We start from the raw sequence: 27,342 nt of genomic DNA, 5'->3' as shown, positions 1-27,342 counted from the left end.
ACATAACTGACTTATCATTGTCAAGTTTCTATCCGCCCCTTCCATTGATTGGTTTCCTCTCGTTTCACTCTCGGACACTGTGAAAGCGGAAGATCAATATTCCAGGATTGCACATGTAACTATCAGCAGGTGCCGCAGAGGCTTCTGGGAGAAGTACCTGAAAACTCACCCATAATGCTCTGCTTGTTAACTGAATTGCTATAATGCAGGAAAACAACAGCTACTTTGAGTTGGAACCCTTCCTGGTACAGCAGGTCAGCTGACACCGTATACCGGGGAAATGTGGGTCAGATCTGGTGAGGGTTTAAGTGCTGATGTGATCTGGGTAGGTGGGTAAGTTCTGGTGTAGGCGTAATAAGCAGGTGAGGGGTAAGTACAGATATAACATTTTATGTGATAAGAAGGGTGAAACACATAATTTGTGAAGGGTTAAGTGCAGGTGTGATCTGGAGGGGGAATGAGTGCAGGTGGGATGTTGTGAGGAGGGGGGAAATGAGTGCAGGTGGGATTGGGGATGAGTGCAGGTGGGATGTTGGGAGGAGGGGGGATGGGTGCCGGTGGGATGTTGGGAGGGGATGAGTGCAGATGGTTTATTGGGAGGAGTGGGGCTACAGGTGGATCTGGTATTTTGCATGAAGCAAGTCATAAGAGCCTGGATGTTGCACACTCCACTCATGTCGCACTCACCTCTCTATCAACCATTAGGCTCCCCGGGCTGCATATTACATACCAAACTACATCAGTGCGCGTGAGGAGGAATATCTGCTGCGCCAGGTAGGACATATGATGGAGAGTGGTGCACATATGCAGATAATTCCACCTTCAGGGTGACAAACTGTTTGTTCACACTCACTGTTCTCTCTACACCCCTCAGGTATATAACTCTCCCAAGCCAAAGTGGACGCAGCTCTCCGGGAGGAAACTACAGAACTGGGGTGAGTGTGAGTTGGGTCTTCTTTGGTGACCCAGTTGTCCATAAGATACTTCTCTTTATTGTCATCCTCAGTAATTGAAACCCCTTGCTCCCCAACATTTCACATCACTTACTTTCCCTTTCTTATTTCTTTCTGCAATCATGTCACAGTATCAGAGATCCGATCTGGTCCATCTCTCCTTATATACACTCACCAGCCACTTTATTAGGTACACCTTGCTAGTACCGGGTTGGACCCCATTTTGCCTTCAGAACTGCCTTAATTCTTTGTGGCATAGATTCAACAAGGTGTTGGAAACATTCCTCAGAGATTTTGGTCCATATTGACATGATAGCATCACACAGTTGCTGCATATCTATGACGCAAATCTCCCATTCCACCACATCCCAAAGGTTCTCTAATGGATTGAGATCTGGTGACTGTGGAGGCCATTGGAGTACAGTGAACTCATTGTCATGTTCAAGAAACCAGTTTGAGATGATTTGAGCTTTGTGACATGGTGCATTATCCTGCTGGAAGTAGCCATCAGAAGATGGGTAAACTGTAGTCATAAAGGGATGGACATAGTCAGCAACAATACTCAGTTAGGACGTGGCATTTAAACAATGCTCAATTGGTACTAAGGGGCCCAATGTGTGCCAAGAAAATATCCCCCACACCATTACACCCCCACCACCAGCATGAACGGTTGATACAAGGAAGGATGGATCCATGCTTTTATGTTGTTTACGCTAAATTCTGACCCTACCATCTGAATGTTGCAGCTGAAATCGAGACTCATCAGACCAGGCAACGTTTTTCCAATCTTCTATTGTACAATTTTGGTGAGCCTGTGCGAATTGTAGCCTCAGTTTCCTGTTCTTAGCTGACAGGAGTGGTCTTCTGCTGCTGTAGCCCTTCTGCTTCAAGGTTTAACGTGTTGTATGTTCTGAAATGGTATTCTGCATACCTTGGTGGTAACGAGTGGTTATTTGAGTTACTGTTGCCGTTCTATCATCTCAAATCAGTCTGCCCATTCTCTTCTGACACCAACAAGGCATTTTTATCCACACAACCGCTGCTCACTGGATATTTTCTCTTTTTCAGACCATTCTCTGTATACCCTAGAGATGGTTGTGTGTGAAAATCCCAGTAGATCAGCAGTTTTTTAAATGCTCAGACCAGCCCGTCTTGCACCAACAACCATGCCACGTTCAAAGTCACTTAAATCCCCTTTATTCCCCATTCTGATGCTCGGTTTGAACTTCAGCAAGTCGTCTTCACCACGTCTAGATGCCTAAATACATTAAGTTGCTTTCATGTGATTGGCTGATTAGCAATTTGTGTTACCAAACAATTGAACAGGTGTACCTAATAAAGTGGCAGGTGAGTGTGTGTATATATGTATATCAGTGACGTCAGAGGCTGGTGAGGCAGTGGCTAGGATACACCTTCATTCTTTAGATATCCTTTGTTGAAGAAATAGCAATGCACATGGGTGAGCCAATCGCATGAGGTATCTATGTGCAGCCATCAATCAGCAGCTACTGAGCATATTAAGATATGATTTTCAACAAAGGATATCAAAAGAATGAAGAAAATTAGATATTAGATGTAAATTGGAAAGTTATTTAAAATTGCATGCTCTTTCTAAATCATGAAAGAAAACATATGGGTTTCATGTCCCTTTAAATGGTGTCTTGGAAAACTGGTCAACTTAGTAAACATCCGATTTAAGTCTTAAGGATTGTAACAGAAACTCTTGCCAGATAACAAAATGCTGATTATGAGATCTAGAAATCCAGGCCCATTAAAATGTATGTTTAAAACATACTTTTTACTTTATAAGCATAATTTGCAGCATTAGATTCCTTCATTATTCAGTCAATATAAAAATGTCTTGATCCAGTGGCGGCTGGTGAAATTTAAAGATGGTGGGGCGCTTGACCCCACCCCTATAAATAAAGTCACACCATCAGATGGCACTACCAATTCATTCATTAAATAAATAAAGGAAGACAGAAACACAGAAAAGCACTCGGGGGGGGGGGGGGGGGGAGAGACACAGAGGGTTAGAGAGAAAGAGAGAGAGAGAGAGACACAATTACACACAGAGGGTTAGAGAGAGAAACACAATCACACACAGAGGGTTACAGAGAGAGAAACACAATCACACACAGAGGGTTACAGAGAGACACAATCACACGCAGAGGGTTAGAGAGAGAGAGAGACACAATCATACACAGAGGGTTAGAGAGAGACACAATCACACACAGAGGGTTAGAGAGAGAGACACAATCACACGCAGAGGGTTAGAGAGAGAGACACAATCATACACAGAGGGTTACAGAGAGAGAGACACAATCATACACAGAGGGTTACAGAGAGAGAGACACAATCACACACAGAGGGTTAGAGAGAGACACAATCACACGCAGAGGGTTAGAGAGAGAGAGAGACACAATCATACACAGAGGGTTAGAGAGAGACACAATCATACACAGAGGGTTAGAGAGAGACACAATCACACACAGAGGGTTAGAGAGAGAGAGACACAATCATACACAGAGGGTTAGAGAGAGAGAGACACAATCATACACAGAGGGTTAGAGAGAGAGAGACACAATCATACACAGAGGGTTAGAGAGAGAGAGACACAATCATACACAGAGGGTTAGAGAGAGAGAGACACAATCACACACAGAGGGTTAGAGAGAGAGAGACACAATCACACACAGAGGGTTAGAGAGAGAGAGAGACACAATCACACACAGAGGGTTAGAGAGAGAGAGAGACACAATCACACACAGAGGGTTAGAGAGAGAGAGACACAATCATACACAGAGGGTTAGAGAGAGAGAGAGAGACACAATCATACACAGAGGGTTAGAGAGAGAGAGAGAGACACAATCATACGCAGAGGGTTAGAGAGAGACACAATCATACACAGAGGGTTAGAGAGAGAGAGACACAATCATACACAGAGGGTTAGAGAGAGAGAGACACAATCACACACAGAGGGTTAGAGAGAGAGAGACACAATCATACACAGAGGGTTAGAGAGAGAGAGACACAATCATACACAGAGGGTTAGAGAGAGAGAGAGAGACACAATCACACACAGAGGGTTAGAGAGAGAGACAATCACACACAGAGGGTTAGAGAGAGAGAGAGAGACACAATCACACACAGGGTTAGCGAGAGAGAGAGACACAATCACACACAGAGGGTTAGAGAGAGAGAGAGACACAATCACACACAGAGGGTTAGAGAGAGAGAGAGACACAATCATACACAGAGGGTTAGAGAGAGAGAGAGAGACACAATCACACACAGGGTTAGCGAGAGAGAGAGACACAATCACACACAGAGGGTTAGAGAGAGAGAGAGAGACAATCACACACAGAGGGTTAGAGAGAGAGACACAATCATACACAGAGGGTTAGAGAGAGAGACACAATCATACACAGAGGGTTAGAGAGAGAGAGAGACACAATCATACACAGAGGGTTAGAGAGAGAGAGAGAGAGACACAATCACACACAGGGTTAGCGAGAGAGAGAGACACAATCACACACAGAGGGTTAGAGAGAGAGACAATCACACACAGAGGGTTAGAGAGAGAGAGAGACACAATCACACACAGGGTTAGCGAGAGAGACACAATCACACACAGAGGGTTAGAGAAAGAGAGAGAGAGACACAATTGCACACAGAGGGTTAGAGAAAGAGAGAGAGACACAATTGCACACAGAGGGTCAGAGAAAGAGACACAATCACACACAGAGGGTTAGAGAGAGAGAAAGAGAGACACAATCATACACAGAGGGTTAGAGAGAGACAATCACACACAGAGGGTTAGAGAGAGAGAGAGACACACAATCGCACACCGAGGGTCAGAGAAAGAGAGAGAGACACAATCACACACAGAGGGTTAGAGAGAGAGAAAGAGAGACACATTCACAGAGGGTTAGAGAGAGAGAGAGACAGAATCACACACAGAGGGTTAGAGAGAGACACAATCATACAGAGGGTTAGAGAGAGAGAAAGAGACACAATCACACACAGAGGGTTAGAGAGAGAGAGAGAGAGAGACACAATCACACACAGAGGGTTAGAGAAAGAAAGAGAGACACAATCACACACAGAGGGTTAGAGAGACACATAAGGGATGAGAGAGTCTGAGGGGGAGGAAGAGAGACAGAGAGAGAAAGAGACCATGGGGGAGAACAACACATAAGGAGAGAGATGGATAGAGAGAGACACACAAGGGGGGGGGGGACCACTGCATTTTTAAGTAATAAAACAGCAGAGCTACAGAGAGTTCAGAAAGTGAGACTATAAATTAGTGTGAAGTACAGAGGCAAGCTGCTGGGCGTAAATTTTAAGTAAACAAAATACAAAAACGATCCTTAAACTGCTGTAAAAGAGTAAAAAAAACAAAAACACTAAACCACATTCATTAAATTATTATTTTCACTAACAGAATCCCTTTCAGCAAAATCTAAGGTTGCAGCACTTACTACAATAAAAATGGGGCTAAAACACTGCTCATTGACTGCATCTCTTACTGATCTGTAAGGAAGTGACAGTGGAACATTCCACTGCACTTGGAGGGGAAGTACAGAACTCTCTTTTTCACTTTAGCAAAGCTGGCAGCTTCACAGGACAGCAACACAATAAATGAGTTGTTTTTTTCCGTCGTAAAACAATTGAGCAAACTGAAAGCTGTGTCCTTAAAGGGTTAACATCCAGCCCCAACCCTAAGTTCCCCTGACTAATGCCTCTCACTGGATTGGGTCAGCCCAAACAGGACTGCCTCAAATAAGCAGTTATGTGCCATGCAATGATCTTAACCACTTTCATCCAGTAGGTGGCGCAGCATGTTGTGTAATGGTGGGCAGACCAGCTTGTGCCTCTCCATTGCACAACATGTAGCTGTGAAAAAAAAAATGCTGGGGAAAAAAATTGCAACTTTTTTTTTTTTTTTTTTTATAGCCAATAAAAAAAATATATTTTTGCCCATATAAGAGGTGAAGCTCTGCCTCACCTGCCTCTAGTGACTGCACATCATGTATATATAATATGTGTGTGTATATCTATCTATGTATATATATATGTGTGTGTGTGTATATGTGCAGGAGCAAGAGAGTGCACTTTAGATGAGTGAATGCCCATTTAAATGTTATAGCATATCATAGATATCATGCACGTAGCTTTGACTAGAGTTAAAATGGTTCAGCAAGAGAGGATAGTTCTGAAAAAGACAAAGCCTTGTTTAAAGGGACAGTCTACTCCAGAATGTTTATTGTTTAAAAAGATAGATAATCCCTTTATTACCCATTCCCCAGTTTTGCGTAACTAACACAGTTATATTAATATACTTTTTACCTCTGTGACTACCTTGTATCTAAGCCTCTGTAGACTATCCCCTTATCTCAGTTCTTTTTACAGACTTGTATTGTAGCCAATCAGTGCTGACACATAAATATCTCCATGGTGGTGAGCACAATATTATTTATGTGGCACACATGAACTAACACCCTCTAGCTGTGAAAAATGTCAAAATGCAATTAATTAAAAGGCAGCCTTCAAGGGCTTAGAAATTGGCAAATGAGCCTATCTAGGTTTAGCTTTCAACAAAGAATATCAAGAGAACAAAGCAGATTTGATTATAAAAGTAAATTGGAAAGTTGTTTAAAATTGCATGCCCTATTTGAATCATAAACGTTTAATTTTTGACAAGACATTCCCTTTTAAGCATAGAAACGTTTGGTATAGGTAGGGATACCACGGACAAAATCAGCTCTTTCAAATGCTGATATAAAGGCAAATGAGCGGTTTGTAAACAATTTAATACACTTCAGCAGGTAAAATTGAACATTGAGAACAAATTAAAGGGGAGAAACTTTTTAGGGTAAGCTGTCCCTTTTAATACTTGCTTACATTTTAGCCAGGTAGTGTACGCACTAAGTAAGTCCTGGGGAGTACACTGCATGTGCCTCTTGTCATTGGCTCACTAGATGAATTCAGATAGCTCCCAGTATCTCCCACTTCTCAGTCTCCCATCTCTCCCTTGTCTCAGGGGGTCTCCCGCACCCACGGGGGATGGTTCTGGAGAATCTGCCTCTCTGGCTGCAGACATACACAGAAAAGGTTTCCTCACTGGGGGTGTTTGGGGACCACTCTGCTAACCATGTGCTGGTGAATGAATACCGACCTGGGGAGGGGATCATGGTGAGTATATGGACTTAAAGGGAGCAGAATATTAAACACAAGTAAATGTAAAGGGATTGTGTGGTGGGTTTCATATCAGATACTGCTTATCGGGACATGAAACCCAAAATGTTTCTTTAATGATTTAGGTAGAACAAAACCTTCCAACGTTTACTTCTATTATCAAATTTGCTTCATTCTCTTGGTATCATTTATTGAAGGAGCAGCAATGCGCTACTGGTTTCTAACTTAACACCTGGGTGAGCCAATGACAATCAGGGTATATATATGCAACCACCAATCAGCAGCTAGAACCTAGGTTCTTTGCTGCTCCTGAGCTTACCTAGATAAACCCTTCTTCAACAAAGGATAACAAGAGAAGAAAGCAAATTAAATAATAGACGTAAATTGGAAAGTTGTATAAAATTGTACGTTATGTCCCTTTAATCCGAAGGCCTGAGCATGTGGGTTTTTTTTAGTATTGAAATCTCGCAGTTACTTGCAAGGTATCTTGTTAATTCATTGGCGGCACCCTCTCCGACAGCTGCACATTATGCACAGTTATTGCCTTTTCTGCAAAATACATAAAATACAGTAAAGTCATAAGACATTCATGATTCAGAAAGAGCATGTGATTTTAAACAACTTTCTAATTTACTTCTATTATCTAATTTGCTTCATTATCTTGATATTCTTTCCTGAACAGCATATCTAGATAGGCTCAGTAGCTTCTGATTGGTGGCTGCACATAGATGCCTCATGTGATTGGTTTACCCATGGGCACTGTTATTTCTTTAACAAAAGATATCTAAAGAATGAACTAAATTAGATAAGAAGTAAATTGGAATGTTGTTTAAAATTGTATTTTCTATCTGAATCGTGAAATAATTTTTTGGGGTTTAATGTCCTTTTAAGGTCACTTTTTAAATTTATGACATCACTGCTTTGCTGGTTCGAGAGAGTGCACTTTTGATGAGCGAATGCCCATTTAAATAAGTATTATACAATATCATAGATATCATGCATGAAGCTTTGACTAGAGTTGAAGTGACTCAACAAGAGAGAGGATAGTTCTGAAAAAGACAAAACCTTGTTTAAGCTTTTTATAAATAAACTAGTCCTAAAGCCTGTGTACACGTGCCATTCTCTGTAGACCTGCGGTCACGCCCGCCCAGCCATACCCGCTCCTGTCGATCACGCCCGCTGCCGCCCACCCTCTCTGCTGTCTGATCCTCAAAAACGGCCAGGTATGTTTACTGTGCATGACCGCTTCGGACAAACATACCTGGCCTTTTATTATATAGGATAGAAAGAAATAATGTGCCATATTCCATAACAGAAATCTTTATTGCACTTGCCTGCCATCTAGTGGCTATGGAAAAAATTATTTAAAAATGTATTTAGCGCTTTTTCTTTTCTGGCTGGAGAGGTGTCTACATTTTTAGTGAATAGAAGACATGTATCTAGGTTTATTAAATCTCAAAAATGAAGACAAGGTAATGAGATTATACTGAGGCTTCTTGCTTTGTGTGCCATCAATTTATCATGGTTTCCAGCTGTGATTTACACTCAGACCTATTTAAAGGCTGTTCTCTCCGCAAAAACATGCTGAAGGTATCGGTATTACTGAATAATCCACCAGTTTAAGATGTGGGATCTAATGATTGTGTCTGTAAGTTTTAGGTGTGTCACTGTGCAAATCTTAATTTATTGGTAAAGTTATTGAATTCACAGATGGCACATAAACCACAGACAATTGTAAAGCTTACTCAGAGAGGCTAGCCTTCACTTTGCCCAGCTTGTAGCTGCCTTATTGTGGCTTAATTTATTTTACTTGATTAGTGGAGAAGGAGTTGAACTATCTGTGAGCATAAAATCTGCGGTACACTTGCACATCCAAGGCATCTCCTATGGGAAAACATCCCACGTCCCCTGACTGTACCTCAGTCTTTCTGCACTCTAGTTCAGGGTTCTTCAAACCATGGGTCAGAACCCATTACTGGGTCTTTACTCCATGTTTCCTGGGTTGTGACTTGTCTGTGTGTTGTGTTTTAGGAGAGTCTGTGTGTTGTAGGAGAGTGGGTGCGGTGTGTGTTGTAGGAGAGTGTGTGTGGTGTGTGTTGTAGGAGAGTGTGTGTGGTGTGTGTTGGAGGAGAGTGTGTGCAGTGCGGTGTGTGTTGGAGGAGAGGCGGTGCGGTGTGTGTTGGAGGAGAGTGTGTGTGTTGGAGGAGAGTGTGTGTGGTGTGTGTTGGAGGAGAGTGTGTGTGTTGGAGGAGAGTGTGTGTGGTGTGTGTTGGAGGAGAGTGTGTGTTGGAAGAGAGGCGGTGCGGTGTGTGTTGGAGGAGAGGCGGTGCGGTGTGTGTTGGAGGAGAGGGGGTGCGGTGTGTGTTGGAGTAGAGTGGGTGTGTTGGAGGAGAGTGGGTGTTGTGTGTTGGAGGAGAGTGGGTGTTGTGTGTTGGAGGAGAGTGGGTGTTGTGTGTTGGAGGAGAGTCGGTGCGGTGTGTGTTGGAGGAGAGTCGGTGCGGTGTGTGTTGGAGGAGAGTCGGTGCGGTGTGTGTTGGAGGAGAGTCGGTGCGGTGTGTGTTGGAGGAGAGTCGGTGCGGTGTGTGTTGGAGGAGAGTGGGTGCGGTGTGTTGGAGGAGAGTGTGTGCGGTGTGTGTTGGAGGAGAGTGTGTGCGGTGCGGTGTGTGTTGGAGGAGAGTGGGTGCGGTGTGTGTTGGAGGAGAGTGGGTGTGTTGGAGGAGAGTGTGTGCGGTGTGTTGGAGGAGAGTGTGTGCTATATGGTGTGTGTTGGAGGAGAGTGGATGCGGTGTGTGTTGGAGGAGAGTGGGTGTGGTGTGTTGGAGGAGAGTGTGTGCTATATGGTGTGTGTTGGAGGAGAGTGGGTGTGGTGTGTGTTGGAGGAGAGTGGGTGCGGTGCGGTGTGTGTTGGAGGAGAGTGTGTGCGGTGTGTTGGAGGAGAGTGGGTGTGGTGTGTGTTGGAGGAGAGTGGGTGCGGTGCGTGTTGGAGGAGTGTGTGTGTGTGTGTTGGAGGAGTGTGTGTGTTGGAGGAGTGTGTGTGTGTTGCTGTATGGTGTGTGTTGGAGGAGTGTGTGTGCTGTATGGTGTGTGTTGGAGGAGTGTGTGTGCGGTGTGTTGGAGGAGAGTGTGTGCTGTATGGTGTGTGTTGGAGGAGTGTGTGTGTGTTGGAGGAGTGTGTGTGTGTAGGAGGAGAGTGTGTTAGAGGAGAGTGTGTGTGTTGGAGGAGTGTGTGTGTGTTGGAGGAGTGTGTGTGTGTGTGTTGGAGGAGTGTGTGTGTGTGTTGGAGGAGTGTGTGTGTGTGTGTGTTGGAGGAGCGTGTGTGTGTGTTGGAGGAGTGTGTGTGTGTGTGTGTGTGTTGGAGGAGCGTGTGTGTGTGTTGGAGGAGTGTGTGTTGGAGGAGTGTGTGTTGGAGGAGTGTGTGTGTGTGTGTGTTGGAGGAGTGTGTGGGTGTTGGAGGAGTGTGTGGGTGTTGGAGGAGTGTGTGTGTGTGTGTTGGAGGAGTGTGTGTGTGTTGGAGGAGAGTGTGTGCTGTATGGTGTGTGTTGGAGGAGTGTGTGTGTGTTGGAGGAGTGTGTGTGTGTGTGTGTTGGAGGAGTGTGTGTGTGTGTTAGAGGAGAGTGTGTGTGTTAGAGGAGAGTGTGTGTGTTGGAGGAGTGTGTGTGTGTGTGTTGGAGGTGTGTGTGTGTGTTGGAGGAGTGTGTTGGAGGAGTGTGTGTGTTGGAGGAGCGTGTGTGTGTGTTGGAGGAGTGTGTGTGTGTGTGTGTGTGTGTGTGTTGGAGGAGCGTGTGTGTGTGTTGGAGGAGTGTGTGTTGGAGGAGTGTGTGTTGGAGGAGTGTGTGTTGGAGGAGTGTGTGGGTGTTGGAGGAGTGTGTGGGTGTTGGAGGAGTGTGTGGGTGTTGGAGGAGTGTGTGTGTGTGTGTTGGAGGAGTGTGTGTGTGTTGGAGGAGAGTGTGTGCTGTATGGTGTGTGTTGGAGGAGTGTGTGTGTTGGAGGGGTGTGTGTGTGTGTTGGAGGAGTGTGTGTGTTGGAGGAGTGTGTGTGTTGGAGGAGTGTGTGTGTGTGTTGGAGGAGTGTGTGTGTGTGTTGGAGGAGTGTGTGTGTGTGTTGGAGGAGTGTGTGTGTGTGTTGGAGGAGTGTGTGTGTGTGTGTTGGAGGAGTGTGTGTGTGTGTTGGAGGAGTGTGTGTGTGTGTTGGAGGAGTGTGTGTGTGTGTTGGAGGAGTGTGTGTGTGTGTGTTGGAGGAGTGTGTGTGTGTGTGTTGGAGGAGTGTGTGTGTGTGTGTTGGAGGAGTGTGTGTGTGTGTGTTGGAGGAGTGTGTGTGTGTTGGAGGAGTGTGTGTGTGTTGGAGGAGAGTGTGTGTGTTGGAGGAGAGTGTGTGTGTGTTGGAGGAGAGTGTGTGTGTTGGAGGGGAGTGTGTGTGTTGGAGGGGAGTGTGTGTGTGTGTGTTGGAGGAGTGTGTGTGTTGGAGGAGTGTGTGTGTTGGAGGAGTGTGTGTGTTGGAGGAGTGTGTGTGTGAGAGGAGTGTGTGTTGGAGGAGTGTGTGTGTGTTGGAGGGGAGTGTGTGTGTGTTGGAGGAGAGTGTGTGTGTTGGAGGGGAGTGTGTGTGTGTGTGTTGGAGGAGTGTGTGTGTTGGAGGAGTGTGTGTGTGTTGGAGGAGTGTGTGTGTGTTGGAGGAGTGTGTGTGTGTTGGAGGAGTGTGTGTGTGTTGGAGGAGTGTGTGTGTGTTGGAGGAGTGTGTGTTGGAGGAGTGTGTGTGTGAGGAGTGTGTGTGTGTTGGAGGAGTGTGTGTGTGTTGGAGGAGTGTGTGTGTGTTGGAGGAGTGTGTGTGTGTTGGAGGGGAGTGTGTGTGTGTTGGAGGAGAGTGTGTGTGTTGGAGGGGAGTGTGTGTGTGTGTGTTGGAGGAGTGTGTGTGTTGGAGGAGTGTGTGTGTTGGAGGAGTGTGTGTGTTGGAGGAGTGTGTGTGTGTTGGAGGAGTGTGTGTGTGTTGGAGGAGTGTGTGTGTGTTGGAGGAGTGTGTGTTGGAGGAGTGTGTGTGTGAGGAGTGTGTGTGTGTTGGAGGAGTGTGTGTGTGTTGGAGGAGTGTGTGTGTGTTGGAGGAGTGTGTGTGTGTTGGAGGGGAGTGTGTGTGTGTTGGAGGAGAGTGTGTGTGTTGGAGGGGAGTGTGTGTGTGTGTGTTGGAGGAGTGTGTGTGTTGGAGGAGTGTGTGTGTTGGAGGAGTGTGTGTGTTGGAGGAGTGTGTGTGTGAGAGGAGTGTGTGTGTGAGGAGAGTGTGTGTGTTGGAGGGGAGTGTGTGTGTGTTGGAGGGGAGTGTGTGTGTGTTGGAGGAGAGTGTGTTGGAGGAGAGTGTGTTGGAGGAGAGTGTGTTGGAGGAGAGTGTGTTGGAGGAGAGTGTGTTGGAGGAGAGTGTGTTGGAGGAGAGTGTGTTGGAGGAGAGTGTGTTGGAGGAGAGTGTGTTGGAGGAGTGTGTGTTGGAGGAGTGTGTGTGTGTGTGTGTTGGAGGAGTGTGTGTGTTGGAGGAGTGTGTGTGTTGGAGGAGTGTGTGTGTTGGAGGAGAGTGTGTGTGTGTGTGAGGAGAGTGTGTGTGTTGGAGGAGTGTGTGTGTGTGTGTTGGAGGAGTGCGGTGTGTGTTGGAGGAGTGCGGTGTGTGTTGGAGGAGTGCGGTGTGTGTTGGAGGAGAGTGTGTGTGTTGGAGGAGAGTGTGTGTGTTGGAGGAGTGTGTGTGTGTGTTGGAGGAGAGTGTGTTGGAGGAGTGCGGTGTGTGTGGGAGGAGTGTGTGTGTGTGTGGGAGGAGTGTGTGTGTGTGGGAGGAGTGTGTGTGTGTTGGAGGAGTGTGTGTGTGTTGGAGGAGTGTGTGTGTGTTGGAGGAGTGTGTGTGTGTTGGAGGAGTGTGTGTGTGTTGGAGGAGTGTGTGTGTGTTGGAGGAGTGTGTGTGTGTTGGAGGAGTGTGTGTGTGTTGGAGGAGTGTGTGTGTGTTGGAGGAGTGTGTGTGTGTTGGAGGAGTGTGTGTGTGTTGGAGGAGTGTTTGTGTGTGTGTGTTGGAGGAGAGTGTGTGTGTTGGAGGGGAGTGTGTGTGTTGGAGGGGAGTGTGTGTGTGTGTGTTGGAGGAGTGTGTGTGTTGGAGGAGTGTGTGTTGGAGGAGTGTGTGTGTGTGTGTTGGAGGAGTGTGTGTGTGAGGAGTGTGTGTGTGTGTGAGGAGAGTGTGTGTGTTGGAGGAGTGTGTGTGTTGGAGGAGTGTGTGTGTGTTGGAGGGGAGTGTGTGTGTGTTGGAGGAGAGTGTGTGTGTTGGAGGAGAGTGTGTGTGTTGGAGGGGAGTGTGTGTGTTGGAGGAGTGTGTGTGTTGGAGGAGAGGAGTGTGTGTGTTGGAGGAGTGTGTGTGTGTTGGAGGAGTGTGTGTGTTGGAGGAGTGTGTGTGAGAGGAGTGTGTGTGTGTGTGAGAGGAGTGTGTGTGTGAGGAGAGTGTGTGTGTGTTGGAGGGGAGTGTGTGTGTGTTGGAGGAGTGTGTGTGTGTGTTGGAGGAGTGTGTGTGTTGGAGGAGAGTGTGTGTGTGTGTGAGGAGAGTGTGTGTGTTGGAGGAGTGTGTGTGTGTGTGTTGGAGGAGAGTGTGTTGGAGGAGTGCGGTGTGTGTTGGAGGAGAGTGTGTGTGTTGGAGGAGAGTGTGTTGGAGGAGTGCGGTGTGTGTTGGAGGAGTGTGTGTGTGTGTTGGAGGAGAGTGTGTTGGAGGAGTGCGGTGTGTGTTGGAGGAGTGTGTGTGTGTGTGGGAGGAGTGTGTGTGTGTGGGAGGAGTGTGTGTGTGTGGGAGGAGTGTGTGTGTGTGGGAGGAGTGTGTGTGTGTTGGAGGAGAGTGTGTGTGTGTGTGGGAGGAGTGTGTGTGTGTTGGAGGAGTGTGTGTGTGTTGGAGGAGAGTGTGTGTGTTGGAGGAGAGTGTGTGTGTTGGAGGAGTGTGTGTGTTGGAGGAGTGTGTGTGTGGGAGGAGTGTGTGTGTGTTGGAGGAGTGTGTGTGTGTGTGGGAGGAGAGTGTGTGTGTTGGAGGAGAGTGTGTGTGTTGGAGGAGAGTGTGTGTGTTGGAGGAGAGTGTGTGTGTTGGAGGAGTGTGTGTGTGTGTTGGAGGAGTGTGTGTGTGTGTTGGAGGAGTGTGTGTGTGTTGGAGGAGTGTGTGTGTGTTGGAGGAGAGTGTGTGTGTTGGAGGAGAGTGTGTGTGTTGGAGGAGAGTGTGTTGGAGGAGAGTGTGTTGGAGGAGTGCGGTGTGTGTTGGAGGAGTGCGGTGTGTGTTGGAGAGTGTGTGTGTGGGAGGAGAGTGTGTGTGTTGGAGGAGAGTGTGTGTGTTGGAGGAGTGCGGTGTGTGTTGGAGGAGTGCGGTGTGTGTTGGAGGAGAGTGTGTGTGTGTTGGAGGAGAGTGTGTGTGTGTTGGAGGAGAGTGTGTGTGTGTTGGAGGAGAGTGTGTTGGAGGAGTGCGGTGTGTGTTGGAGGAGTGCGGTGTGTGTTGGAGGAGAGTGTGTGTGTGTTGGAGGAGAGTGTGTGTGTGTTGGAGGAGAGTGTGTGTGTGTTGGAGGAGAGTGTGTTGGAGGAGTGTGTGTGTGTGTGTGTGTGTGTTGGACGAGAGTATGAGTGGTGTGTTGTGTGTTATTACCTTTTACAACACTTTGAAGTTTGACTACAATCAGGAATTAAGTAAACACACATTATAGTCACTTTGGCAAAATTGCAGCTATCTTGTATATTACTTCAGACATTTTCAGACCATGGGGTTGATTTATTAAATGTCAGACATGATTTACTGTACTGATAGTGTACTGTATCTGTATATTTGTTTGCAAATATATAACATGACTGGTCAGTTTTCGGTTGAAATTTTAGAAACGTCCCTTTAGTGCTATCCCAGACATGACTTCTGTTATGTTCTTTTCACAGCATGCTTTTATTTTCTTGTGCATAAATTAACAGTAAAATATGTAGTTTACTACAAACTGGAAACTCTGTGACTGGGTGTCACAGATAACCTATAGGAGGCGCTTACTTAACAGGTGGTGTGGGTGGCCCTAGTGTAAATGTGTAATAATAAACACATATGTAAATAAAAACATAACTAAAGTACAAAATTACTATAGAAGATAAATTGTTAAAATCATATATAAACTTAATTGGAAAATTAATATGATATATAAATCAAAAAATAATAATAAAATAAAAATGCAAATGTATATATAAAAATACACACGTTGTACTGGAAGATGTCCAATATAAACGGTGCAAATAAAAAGTCCCAAATAAAGTCCGTCTGAGAAAGGGAAAAGTGGAGAAGGCAGCTCTCAGTCTTCACTTCACAAGTGATGTAATTTTCTTATATGGACAACTGTAAAAAACAGAAACAGAGGCGCCACATGTGTAGATCAATAGATACCAAGATGTAAATCTGGACAAGACACAGGATACTCACAAACGTGAAGGCACTCTCTTGTGCCTGTTAGAGGCAGGCTGGTATTCTAAACAGCAAACCAGCTGGCTGTGTATACGAATCCCCGTCGTGATGTCCTGGAGAGATGGATGTCCTGCAAGGCAGTCCTTGCCTGGATAGTGTCCTAGAGGTTGGAACAAGGGAGAAAGGCTGGACAGCCTTTGGGTTACTTAGAAGAGATTGATGCACACACCAGACTTAGTGAATCATAAAACTAGCATTTATTATACAGATATACAGGAATAATAAATGCTAGTTTTATGATTCACTAAGTCTGGTGTGTGCATCAATCTCTTCTAAGTAACCCAAAGGCTGTCCAGCCTTTCTCCCTTGTTCGAACCTCTAGGACACTATCCAGGCAAGGACTGCCTTGCAGGACATCCATCTCTCCAGGACATCACGACGGGGATTCGTATACACAGCCAGCTGGTTTGCTGTTTAGAATACCAGCCTGCCTCTAACAGGCACAAGAGAGTGCCTTCACGTTTGTGAGTATCCTGTGTCTTGTCCAGATTTACATCTTGGTATCTATTGATCTACACATGTGGCGCCTCTGTTTCTGTTTTTTACAGTTGTCCATATAAGAAAATATGTAGTTTTACTACCCAAGCAAAGTCAGCTTTTAAAAATCCTAGGCCCCCCGGCATCTAACAAATTCATAGACCAGGGCTCAAAAACCCAGGTGCCAGGGAGTCACTAGTTCCTTAAAATTAGGCCCTGGAGTTCCCAAGGCACCTGGAATTTACGTGGCCGGACTGTTATCCGACTGACGCTTTTCCGACGGACATTTGTCCGACGGACAATATTCCGAAAGACATTTATCCGGCTGCTGGGTGGGAATGAAGCTTAAAAATTACGGTTTTATAACATTTTTAATAGTGGACTGACAAAAGACAATTAAATCAACTTATATATAACATTTATAACATTTTTAATAGTGGACTGACAAAAGACAATTAAATCAACTTATATATAACATATTAATTATAATATATAATATAATTATAATAATTATATTATGTGTTAAAAGTACATCGTGAGGGTAGGGACCCATGGATAGGTTCCCAGAGGCGGTTGCGGCGCCCGAGTCACTGATTGTAACAGAAAATTTTGGATCGTATCTGCCCTCGGCCGAATGTATCTTGATTTATTTAAGTAAATCTTATATATTATGTGCTATTGCCTTTAAAAAGTCTAATCTTGAGTATTCACTGTATTTTTCTAAAACTTTCATTATCCTGTTGTTTATGATTTCATATTTTTTTTTTGGTTTTCTCAGTTCAACTCCAGAATCAATTTTTTCAATTGTTAACTCCCATTCTGCTTGTTCTTTTCTTATTTTTGAAACTAGTCTGCAAATGCTTGGGTGGGTTATAGACATTCGTTGGTCAAATGCTCTGTGCCATCCTTCTAGAGAGTTGTTTGTTCTAGGTAACCCTAGTTTTGTTCTTTCAAAAGTGTTCCACATCGTAATATCGAAAGTAGGTTTTCTTCTTGTACCTTCTTGTAGTTCGCCAATCCAGGTTTTTTCAAAATAATTTAAAAATTCAGATAAAATGTTACGGTTTTGTTTTTCTATTGATTTTACAAAGTCATTAAATGTTTCAACTACATCTTCCACTGGCACAAATGCTAATGCTTCTAAGCATTTTATGATCAGAGCATTTTTTTCATTATTATACCATATTTTTAAGCCCAAAGATTGTATTTTTCATTGGGAAAAATGGAAAAAGCATCCATAAATTATTGTATTTTGTAAAAAATTTGTCATGCAATTTATTGCTGCTCTTTCAAAATCTACTGTAATTGATATAGGATTGATATCTGGATTTTTTTCTTTTATAATACTAAAAATGTAATTATAAGTTTCCTGATTTTTATTTTTTGATATGCAGTATACTAATGGTATGGTATGGTTATCTTCTATTAAAACATGTATTGTATACAACTGAAAACCTAAAGGAGCTGAGTCAAATGTTCCGTCACAGAGCCAATGTTGTTTTTTTGAAAGAAGATCTACATTTTTTTTAGTAGACAGAATGATTAAATTTTCACTTTCGTGCATGATGAAATTTTCTCCTCTGGTTGTTTTTCTTAAATCATCATTTAAAATGTTTCCATTTGGTGTTGTTCGATGTCGACGTACCATTCTGGCAAGAGTTTCTTTTTTAGGTAGAGCTCCTGCTGCTTCAAGGGGGAAATTAGATGTGCAATTTTGTATTATGCTTGATGTTACTTCTTCTGAATTTTTAGCAACTTTTATTTTTTCAATTGTTTTCATAGATAAAATTCTTGCTGCATTAGGTGGATGTGAATGATTTGATGCATCTTTTTCAATTATATCATTAATGGTTTTTAGCCTTCCTCCACAAAAACCTTTTTTTTCACATCTCCAATATGTGACATTTTCTTTTTTTTTGTCTACAATGTATGCATAACCTTCATATAACATTTTTCTTCCTCCTTTACACGTCTTTATGAACTCCATTTTTTTAATTTGATGTTTTTTTTAAATTTATTTATTTAAGTGTTTGTGTTGTTTTTTTTACCTCAGTAGCCACAATATATATTTAAATTTTCCGCTTTTATACTGATGACAATTATGCAATTACGTGATTGCGTGATTGTGCTGTTCGGCGTGCAGTCGGAAGCAGTGTATATCGGACATATGTCTGACGGACGAATGTGTTTCGGCATTTTGTCCGTCGGAATTTTGTCCGAGCACCGGAATTTAGGTGGCTGGATCCTTTCTCGGCCTTTCAGCTCTGAAATACAAGTCCACCTTTTATTGGGTTATTATAGAATGTATTTGTGTGGTTTATATATTTATTCCATGCAAATCATAATAAAGCAGTGACGTTTCGGGGCAGTTAACCACTTCCTCAGGCAAATCAAACATTTAAATTATTTTACTTAACACATCCCCTGTGTGCAACAAACACCTGTAAGTGTACATAGGTCATCAGTATGTCCAGACCTGCTAAACACAGCTCAGCCACATGTCAAACAGTTTCATCCCATTACTCAGCGATCTTAGGAAATCCTGCAAACAAAGACCTGAGCAAACGCTTACCAATCCACCGTTACTATGGTTACAGCTGTATACAATATGGTTTACTTGCCACACTTGTAGACACCCTAATCTGCAAAAAAGTTGTATTCATATAATCTAAGGATCAATAATTACAAGCTAAACCATACAGATCCAAGAGCAATGTACAGACTAGAATAGGTACCGAAAAGGTACACAACTGTAATGAATTACATAGGGGTCCAAAGTTTTGTTTTGAGTCTATGAATGCGCACACGGTTGTAATCTCTTATTAATCAATCTAAAATGTGCCTAAAATCTCATTAAATTTGTGTGTAAAATGTGAACAGGTGCATTGAGCTTGCCTAGGTGCGCCAAAAATGGTTAAATTACATTGCTCCTGTCAGATCTTTTTGTGCGTTTTGTTTAACCCTTTCGTGACAGGGTTAAAGTGTCTACATCGGAACACCTGTTCCGATGTAGACAAATTGAAACTACGCGATCGTGCATACGATCGCGAGATTTCAATTATTGGATCGCATCTGGGGGGCGTCCCTACAACCCTAGGAACGCCCTCCAGACCGCGATCAAGTCCTTGAAGCGCAGAAGGCTTCAGGACAGCCGTTTGATATGACGTTCTATTCCGTCATAACGGCTTTAAAGCCCAGTGTAAATATGACGGAATAGAACGGCATAACGGCGTTAAAAGGTTAAATGTGGAAAACAAATTGGTGCTTTTTTGATACATTTTAACCGCATGTGCGCTTTAAGACAGGCGCACTCAGACGAACACAGAGAACAACAAGAAGGTGCATATAGTTAGACAATGTTAAATCGAGCCCTTAGTTATAATGTTGTACTGAATTACATAGTAACAAAAATTTACACAATATATAATAGTCACGTAGGAGCAAATAAACTGTGCCATCTTACATTAATAAGTACAAACATTCAGCGCAATTTTATTGATGCCTAAGTATCACACTGATCATAACAGACCCAGGCTCAAGCCTTGTTGTCTGCAGACTCAAGCTTGGATTGGCTCCTCCAAATGAGTCAAGTTTTGGGTGGAGTTTGACTGTTGAAAAACAATTGCAGCAAGCAAGATGTTTGTTTTAAAGAAGTTTAGACTTGTCTTATGTTCTATAGAAATGTTTTCTGGCCATTAAAAATATAGTGCTCAACACGTGCACATTCTTGAACATACATCAGTATGCTCTTAGGGAAACAATGTAAGTTTCAGCAGTACAGAGCATTAAAGGGACAGTCTACTCCAGAATTTTTATTGTTTAAAAAGACAATAGACAGCCTTCAATGGCTTAGAAATTTAGCATATGAGCCTACCTATGTTTATCCTTCAACAAAGAATACCAAGCGAACAAAGCAAGTTTGATGATAAAACTAAATTAGAAAGTTATTTAAAATTGCATGCCCTATCTGAATCATGAAAGTTTAATTTTGACTAAACTGTCCCTTTAACAAAGTATATATTTATTTTTTCGAAGTAACTGTGCACATAAAGCACATTTGCAGTAAAAAAAAAGTCTTGTTCACTGTCCCTTTAATTTTGAGTTCCAAGTTTCTGTATAAAATGTGTTCTTTCAAAATAATTATTAAAAAAAATATATATATATGAGAGGGTTCTCTGTGTATGCGTGCAAACGTGTATGTAAAAGTGTCTAATTCAAATCATAATCGCGGTTTTGTGTGAAATCTGAAACTGGCAGAGCTTGCCTAAATAAATGATTATTGTTCTATTTGCAGCGCCAACGGCACAATGTGATATTCTGCCAACTGATGAAATCATAAAATGATTATGTGCATCAGTACTGGGAATAAACAATGCCTTTATAGAACAGAACAATACACTTAGATTAGGCAGAATTCAGATGAAATGTTTACATCAATCCCATGTTGTCAAAGTAACAGTTATTCTGTTTTTATTTTATATATAAGCAAGAGTAGTTAAACACATTGTATTATAAAAAAAAGTTACATAAAAGTTGTTTAGAGGGACCTTTTCTTCCCTTTACAATAAAGTCAAAATGAAACTTAAAGGGACAGTCAAGTCCAAAAAATATTATTGTTTAATAAAATAGATAATCCCTTTATTACTAATTCACTAGTTTTGCATAACCGACACGGTTATATTAATATACTTTTTACCTCTGTGATTACCTTGTATCTAAGCCGCTGCAGACTGAACCCTTATCTCAGTTCTTTTAAAAGACTTGCATTTTGGCCAATCAGTGTTGACTCTTAAATTACTCCATAGGCATGGGCACAAAGTTATCTGTATATGCCATTTAGCTGTCGTGCATTCAGATAAGTGGCGGCTTCAAGGGCGTAGAAATTAGCATATGAGCCTACCTAGGTTTAGCTTTTAACAAAGAATACAAAAAGAACAAAGCAAATTTGATGATAAAAGTAAATTGGAAAGTTGTTTAAAATGACATGCCCTATCAGAATCATGGAAGTTTAAATTTAGACTTAATATAGATTGGACGGATAATGTAATTTTAAAACACTTTCAAGTTTACTGAAAGGGACAGTGTACACTAGATTTTTGTTTGCATAAATGTTTTGTAGATGATCCATTTATATAGCCCATCTGGGAGTGTTTATGTAACAATGTAAAGTTTTGCTAATTTTTAAATAACATTTGGCTAGATTACAAGTTTTGCGTTATGAGCGGCTCGCTGCTAACTTGCAAGTTATTTCTACCGCTCACCTCTCTATAGCGCTGCTATTACAGGTTTTCAAAAACCCGGCGTTAGCAGGCAATATAGCAGCGTTCAGCTCCATACCGCACTCAAATACCAGTGCTGCTTTGAGCTGGTTTTACGTGTTTGTGCACGATTTCCCCATAGACATCAATGGGGAGAGCGGCTAAAAAAAAGCCTAACACCTGCAAATAAAGGAACGTAAAGCTCCGTAGCGCAGCCCCATTGATTTGTATGGGGAAAGAAAAGTTATGTTTACACCTCAAACCCTAACATAAACCCCAAGTCTAAACACCCCTAATTTGCCGCCACCTACCTACACTTATTTACCCCTAATCTGCCCCCCCCCCCCGACATCGCCGCCACCTACATGACTTATTAACCCCTAATCTGCTGCCCCCAATGTCGCCGCCACTATACTAAAGTTATTAACCCCTAACCCTAAGTATAACCCTAACACACACTAACGAACTTAATTTAAAATAAATCTAAATAAAAATACTATTATTACCTAAATAATTCCTATTTAAAACTAAATATTTACCTATTGAATAAACCCTAAGCTAGCTACAATATAACTAATAGTTACATTGTAGCTATCTTAGGTTTTATTTTTATTTTACAGGTAAGTTTGTATTTTTTTTAACTAGGTAGACTAGTTAGTATATAGTTATTAACTATTTACTAGCTAAAATAAATACAAATTTACCTGTAAAATAAAACCTAACCTGTCTTACACTAACACCTAACATTACACTACAATTAAATAAATTACATCAATTAAATACAATTAACTAAATTACACAAAATAAAAAAGAAATTACCAAATATTTAAACTAATTACACCTAATCTAATAGCCCTATCAAAATAAAAAGCCCCCCCCCCCCCCCCAAAAATAAAAAAAAAACCTAGCCTAAACTAAACTGCCAATAACCCTTAAAAGGGCCTTTTGTGGGGCATTGCTCCAAAGAAATTAGCTCTTTTACCTGTAAAAAAAAAATACAAACAACCCCCCAGCAGTAAAACCCACCACCCACACAACCAAACCCCCCAAATAAAATACTATCTAAAATACCTAAGCTCCCCATTGCCCTGAAAAGGGCATTTGGATGGGCATTGCCCTTAAAAGGGCATTTAGCTCTTTTTCAGCCCAATCCCTAATCTAAAAATAAAACCCATCCAATAAAGCCTTAAAAAAACCCTAACACTAACCCCCTGAAGATCCACTTACAGTTTTTGAAGACCGGACATCCATCCTCAACGAAGCCAGGAGAAGTCTGTCAGAACGTGCATGTGATTTGAGCAATATACGACAGCAGTTTTATAAATGTTAAACATTTGCAAGAACAGTAGGTGGCAGCAGTATTTCCTGTCATGTACTTCTCCATAATTGTGCACGTTATTTACCTAGCTATCTAATCAACAAAGTCATTTGATAATAGAAGTAGATTGGAAACCTAGAGCCAGATCACATTCAGCCAGATATCATTGGGGCTACATTAGCGACCACTAGTTTTTCAATGCAATTAAATCCGAGCTTTACCAATCTTTGTAACAATGTTCTGATGTGATTAGGCTCAGGAGCTGTGGGAGGTCATGTTTCCCCTCCCCCTATTGTAGAGTTGTTTTCTGGTTTACCCACGAGAACTTGGTTAATACTTCAATGGGATGAGAAAAAGTCATTACTTCTAAATTCCTAGGTTTTCTTACAAAATAAGCATCTATTGAGAATTGGTGGTTGGGTGGATAGTGATGGGTTCGCCAGCTAAGAGAGGCTCACAAACATAAGTGGGCAGATGCCCCCTTGCAAAGTTGCTCCTTATTTCCAATCACCCACTTGAGTCTGCCTTTTAATACCAGTAAACCATAATTTTTTTTATAAGGATTCTCTCCTGTTGTAAAAATGTTACTGATATTATGTTCCCGTTTTTTATCCCCCTAAAAAAAAATATTTCTGTGGACACCCATACTCAATTTTTCTTTGTATTCTTGCTATCTTTATTTAAAAAGCAGGAATGTGATGCATAGTAGCCGGCCCATTTTTGGTTAAGAACCTGGGTTATGCTTGCTTATTGGTGGGTAAATGTAAGCCTCCAATAAGCAAGCACTATCCATGGTGCTGAACCTAAAATGGGCTGGCTGCTAAGATTTACATTCCTGCTTTTAAAATAAAGATAGCAAGAGAACAAAGAAAAATTGATAATAGGAGTAAATTAGAAAGTTGCTTAAAATGTCATGCTCTATCTGAATCATTTGGGTTTAGTGTCCCTTTAAATTTGATCACTTAGGAGAGACTAGCATAGGACATCCAGATGAACTCCAGCACCTGTATATATTTATATAGTGTGCTAACTATCATAACCTCATACACTCCAAAACAAATCTAAAAGGAAAGTAGCACCACCAATTAGATGAAAACGTAGTCACCAAACAACTTCATGCAAATACCAATGTTTGGGCCTTAGGTCTTAATGATGCCATTATATTATTATGCAAATATATTATTTTATTATATAATAAGTAGAATCTAGAATGAGCTAGAAGCTTGCGAAATGGGTGTATAGACTGTTATCACTCCCCCAATGCTAAGTGTATCAACAAGGCTTACAATTCCAGTCTTGATGGGATTGACACTTATCTTCTTAAATGGACTATTGGGTTTTGATATATTGGAAATATCATACACTAATTTAAGGACTGAGCACAAGTAAAAAGTCAAACCCACAAGCTAGGTATTTCCCCTTTTTAAGATGTTTCAAATATCTGCTTAAAGGGACAGTCTAGTTCAAAACAAACTTTCATTATTCAAATAGGGCATGTAATTTTAAACAATTTTCAAATTTACTTCTATCCCCCATTTTGCTTTGTTCTTTTGGTATTCTTAGTTGAAAGCTAAACCTAGGAGGTTCATATGCTAATTTCTAAGCCCTTGAATGCCGCCTCTCATCTCAGGGCATTTTGACAGTTTTTTTCACCACTAGAGGGTGTTAGTTAATTTGTGTTATATAGATAACACTGTGCTCATGCATGTAGAGTTCCTAGGAGCCAGCACTGATTGGCTAAAATGCAAGTCTGTCAAAAGAACTGAAATAAGGGGGTAGTTTGCAGAGGCTTAGATACAAGGTAATCATAAAGGTAAAAAGTATATTAATATAACCGTGTTGGTTATGCAAAACTAGGGAATGGGTAATAAAGAGATTATCTATCTTTTAAAATAATAAATATTCTGGTGTAGACTGTCCCTTTAATGACACTGCTTTAAAACTGTCAATAGTGAGAAATGCTAAGTCCTTAGTTCTCCTTATGCCATTCTTCTTTGTCTTTCCTGCAGCCACATGAAGATGGCCCACTCTACTATCCCACTGTTACGACCATTAGCCTGGGATCCCACATCCTACTGGACTTTTACTTACCGCTCAGCAAGGAGACAGTGCCAGACCAAGAACAGGTAAGTAGGGAATGTTTAACTTTAGAAGATTATTGTGGCACTCTTGTTGTACTTAGTTATGGGCTTCCAGCATCCTTGGCATTTTACCAGTGCCTACGTTATGTTGTGTATTATTCATTTGTATTGGTATTATATTTAGTTTTTTTCTTGTTTATTGCTATGTTGCTTATATTTTCCCCATGCTAGTTTTTGACAATGTCCATTTAACCTAGGTACCATTGTCCGAGGAGCAGCGCCACATCTTTTCCCTCCTCTTGGAACCACGGAGCCTCCTCGTGCTGCGTGAGGACCTATACACAAATCACTTGCACGGAATCCGCCCCGTTACCCACGACACGCTAACGGCGACAGTAGTTAACCTGAATCAGTGTGCGGCACAAGTTGGCGACACATTACAAAGAGACACACGAGTGTCACTCACCATCAGATATGTGCCCAAAGTGTTGAAGACCTCATTGCTGCTGGGGAAGAGGAAGTGAGAGTTTCTGTGCACTGTGTTTGCAGTATGCAGCTTGTGTTTGTGTAGGGCAGAATATGACTCTTCTACAACACAAGGGGCAGAGTTGAGTAGTATGTGCCCTCTTGTGGACTTTGCGTTTGAAGAGGTGTGTTTTGTGAAGGTAGAGAGCAATATATATACACACGTGGACCATTTAACGATATGACTATTGTCATGATGAATCATCTACATCTTCAAAGGAAGCAGTTTTTGTTTGTTTTTATTTAACACTTAGCATGAACTGATACTAGCCACACTCACTCGGGAGCTGCGAAACAGTTTCTATGGTTAATATCAAGGAGATTAAGTCTACTGCAATAAATAGCAGAACTGTGTGCGGAGTTACAATAAAATAATGGTCAAAGGTTCACAATAACAGAACAGATATAATATCTGTAATAGAGGGATCAATAGGTTAATTGAACAGTTTGGCAGTTTGTCATGAACCCAAAGGTTTAGAAATATTTGTTATGCTACATATCAAATAAAATGAGTCCTGTACTGCCGGCCCGCATTAGCCCACCACACATGAGAACTACTGCCCTTCTGAGATTTTACCTGCCTGAAAAAGACATGAAACACAATTTTTTTTGTGATTTAGATAGAACATAACATTTTAAACAACTTTCCCATATTCTTCCATTATAAATTTTTGCTTTATTTTCTTGGTTTCCTTTGTTGAAGGAGCAGCAATGCATTACTGGGAGGTAGCTGAACACATCAGGTGAGCCAATAATGAGACATATATTTGCAGCCGCCAATCACCAGTTAGCTCCCAGTAGTTCAGCACTGTTCCTGAGCCTACCTCGGTAAGCTTTTCAACAAAGGATGCCAAAAGAACAAAACAAATTAGATAATATAAGTACATTAGAAAGTTGTTTAAATGTGTGTGCTTTATCTGAATCATTAAAGAAAAAATAAAAGACTTGCCTGTACCCAAGTGTTTTTTTTTTGTAGCCTAATTTGCATTAGACACTGGTTCTACTTATATCATACAATAGTCCTTCCTGGTCATCAACCTATTCTCAGCCATATTTTTGCTTACTCAGCTGAATGTTTCCCTCTCAAGACCTAGGAGATCTGACCACCTACCAAATCAGAGCTAGTTGTCCCCTCAGTATCAGACTCCGCTGTCACGCATGTAGACCAAACTCCTTTGTCCCGCCCTCCGCTGATAAGACCGCCCTCTGCTGATAAGACCGCCCTCTGCTGATAAGACCGCCCTTCGCTGATAAGGCCGCCCTCCCCTGATAAGACCGCCCTCTGCTGATAAGACTAAGCAGTTTGTGATCTCCATTTTCCACAGCCATAAAACCAATGTTTCAACTATCAAGGAAAAAACTATACCCTCCTTTCTGAACAGAATTATTTCCTACATTTGTCATATGCTAATGAGGCAGAGGTTTCACATTGTAAATGCTCCTATCGATAACAGTCTTGCACAAACCACCCCACGCAGACAGGTTTACTGTCTGAGAACATTTTCTTTCCCAAGAATGATAAATCTATATAAATATGCCTACGTGCACCAGCTGTTGGAAGACTGCTTGTCTAGTCAGTGATGTACAATTCACTAGTTTTTTATTAAAGGGATTTTAGATATATATATTTAGCGCTGCGGAATCTGTTGACGCTCTACAAATAACCGATAATATTAATAATAATAATATATATACGTGCATAGTATATATAAGCCATAAAACATTTACATTCTTAAAGGTATAATGTAGTAAGCAGCTGATAGGAGTTTATTGTATTTAAAGATATTGCAGAGACACCATTTCAAATGGGATGGGCTTGCTCCCACTGGGGATTGATTTCTGCTGTTTTCTGTCTACATAACATTTCTATAAAAATTATTTCAGTATAGGTGGTGGCTTTAACAGGCAAAAACTGCTATTTTCAAAGTATAAAATAAATGTAGAGGAACTATTTGTAAACCATTTAATCCCATCACTACTGGGAATTTCAAATAAAAACTTGCCTAAAATGCCGGAGAACGTTTAGCATTTTTGCTAACGTTCCATTTTAATAGAAA

At 41.9% G+C, this 27,342-nt stretch overlaps 1 protein-coding gene across 2 annotated transcripts; it reads left to right on the top strand.

Annotated features, from left to right (window-relative positions):
• On the top strand, positions 1 to 27,342 carry ALKBH6 (alkB homolog 6). Of its 2 annotated transcripts, XM_053721613.1 has the most exons (6): positions 38 to 254; positions 706 to 774; positions 875 to 935; positions 7,000 to 7,151; positions 24,689 to 24,805; positions 25,018 to 27,342. In XM_053721613.1, exons 1-6 carry the CDS (start codon positions 204 to 206, stop codon positions 25,282 to 25,284), a joined length of 717 nt encoding a protein of 238 aa, XP_053577588.1. In that variant the 5' UTR covers positions 38 to 203; the 3' UTR covers positions 25,285 to 27,342. The 2 variants fall into 2 exon arrangements, with proteins under 2 accessions (XP_053577589.1, XP_053577588.1); XM_053721614.1 differs by lacking the exon at positions 706 to 774 and having other exon boundaries at positions 1 to 254.

This window comes from Bombina bombina, chromosome 7 (genome assembly GCF_027579735.1).
Source record: "Bombina bombina isolate aBomBom1 chromosome 7, aBomBom1.pri, whole genome shotgun sequence".
Lineage (NCBI taxonomy): Eukaryota > Metazoa > Chordata > Amphibia > Anura > Bombinatoridae > Bombina > Bombina bombina.
This window is presented reverse-complemented; position numbering and strand designations above follow the sequence as displayed.

Coding starts and splice junctions, on each gene's coding strand:
- ALKBH6 (XM_053721613.1), top strand. CDS start 204: ATGCAGGAAAACAACAGCTACTTTGAGTTGGAACCCTTCCTGGTACAG. Junction 255..705: donor AACCCTTCCTGGTACAGCAG/GTCAGCTGACAC, acceptor ATCAACCATTAG/GCTCCCCGGGCTGCATATTA. Junction 24,806..25,017: donor CAGTGCCAGACCAAGAACAG/GTAAGTAGGGAA, acceptor CATTTAACCTAG/GTACCATTGTCCGAGGAGCA.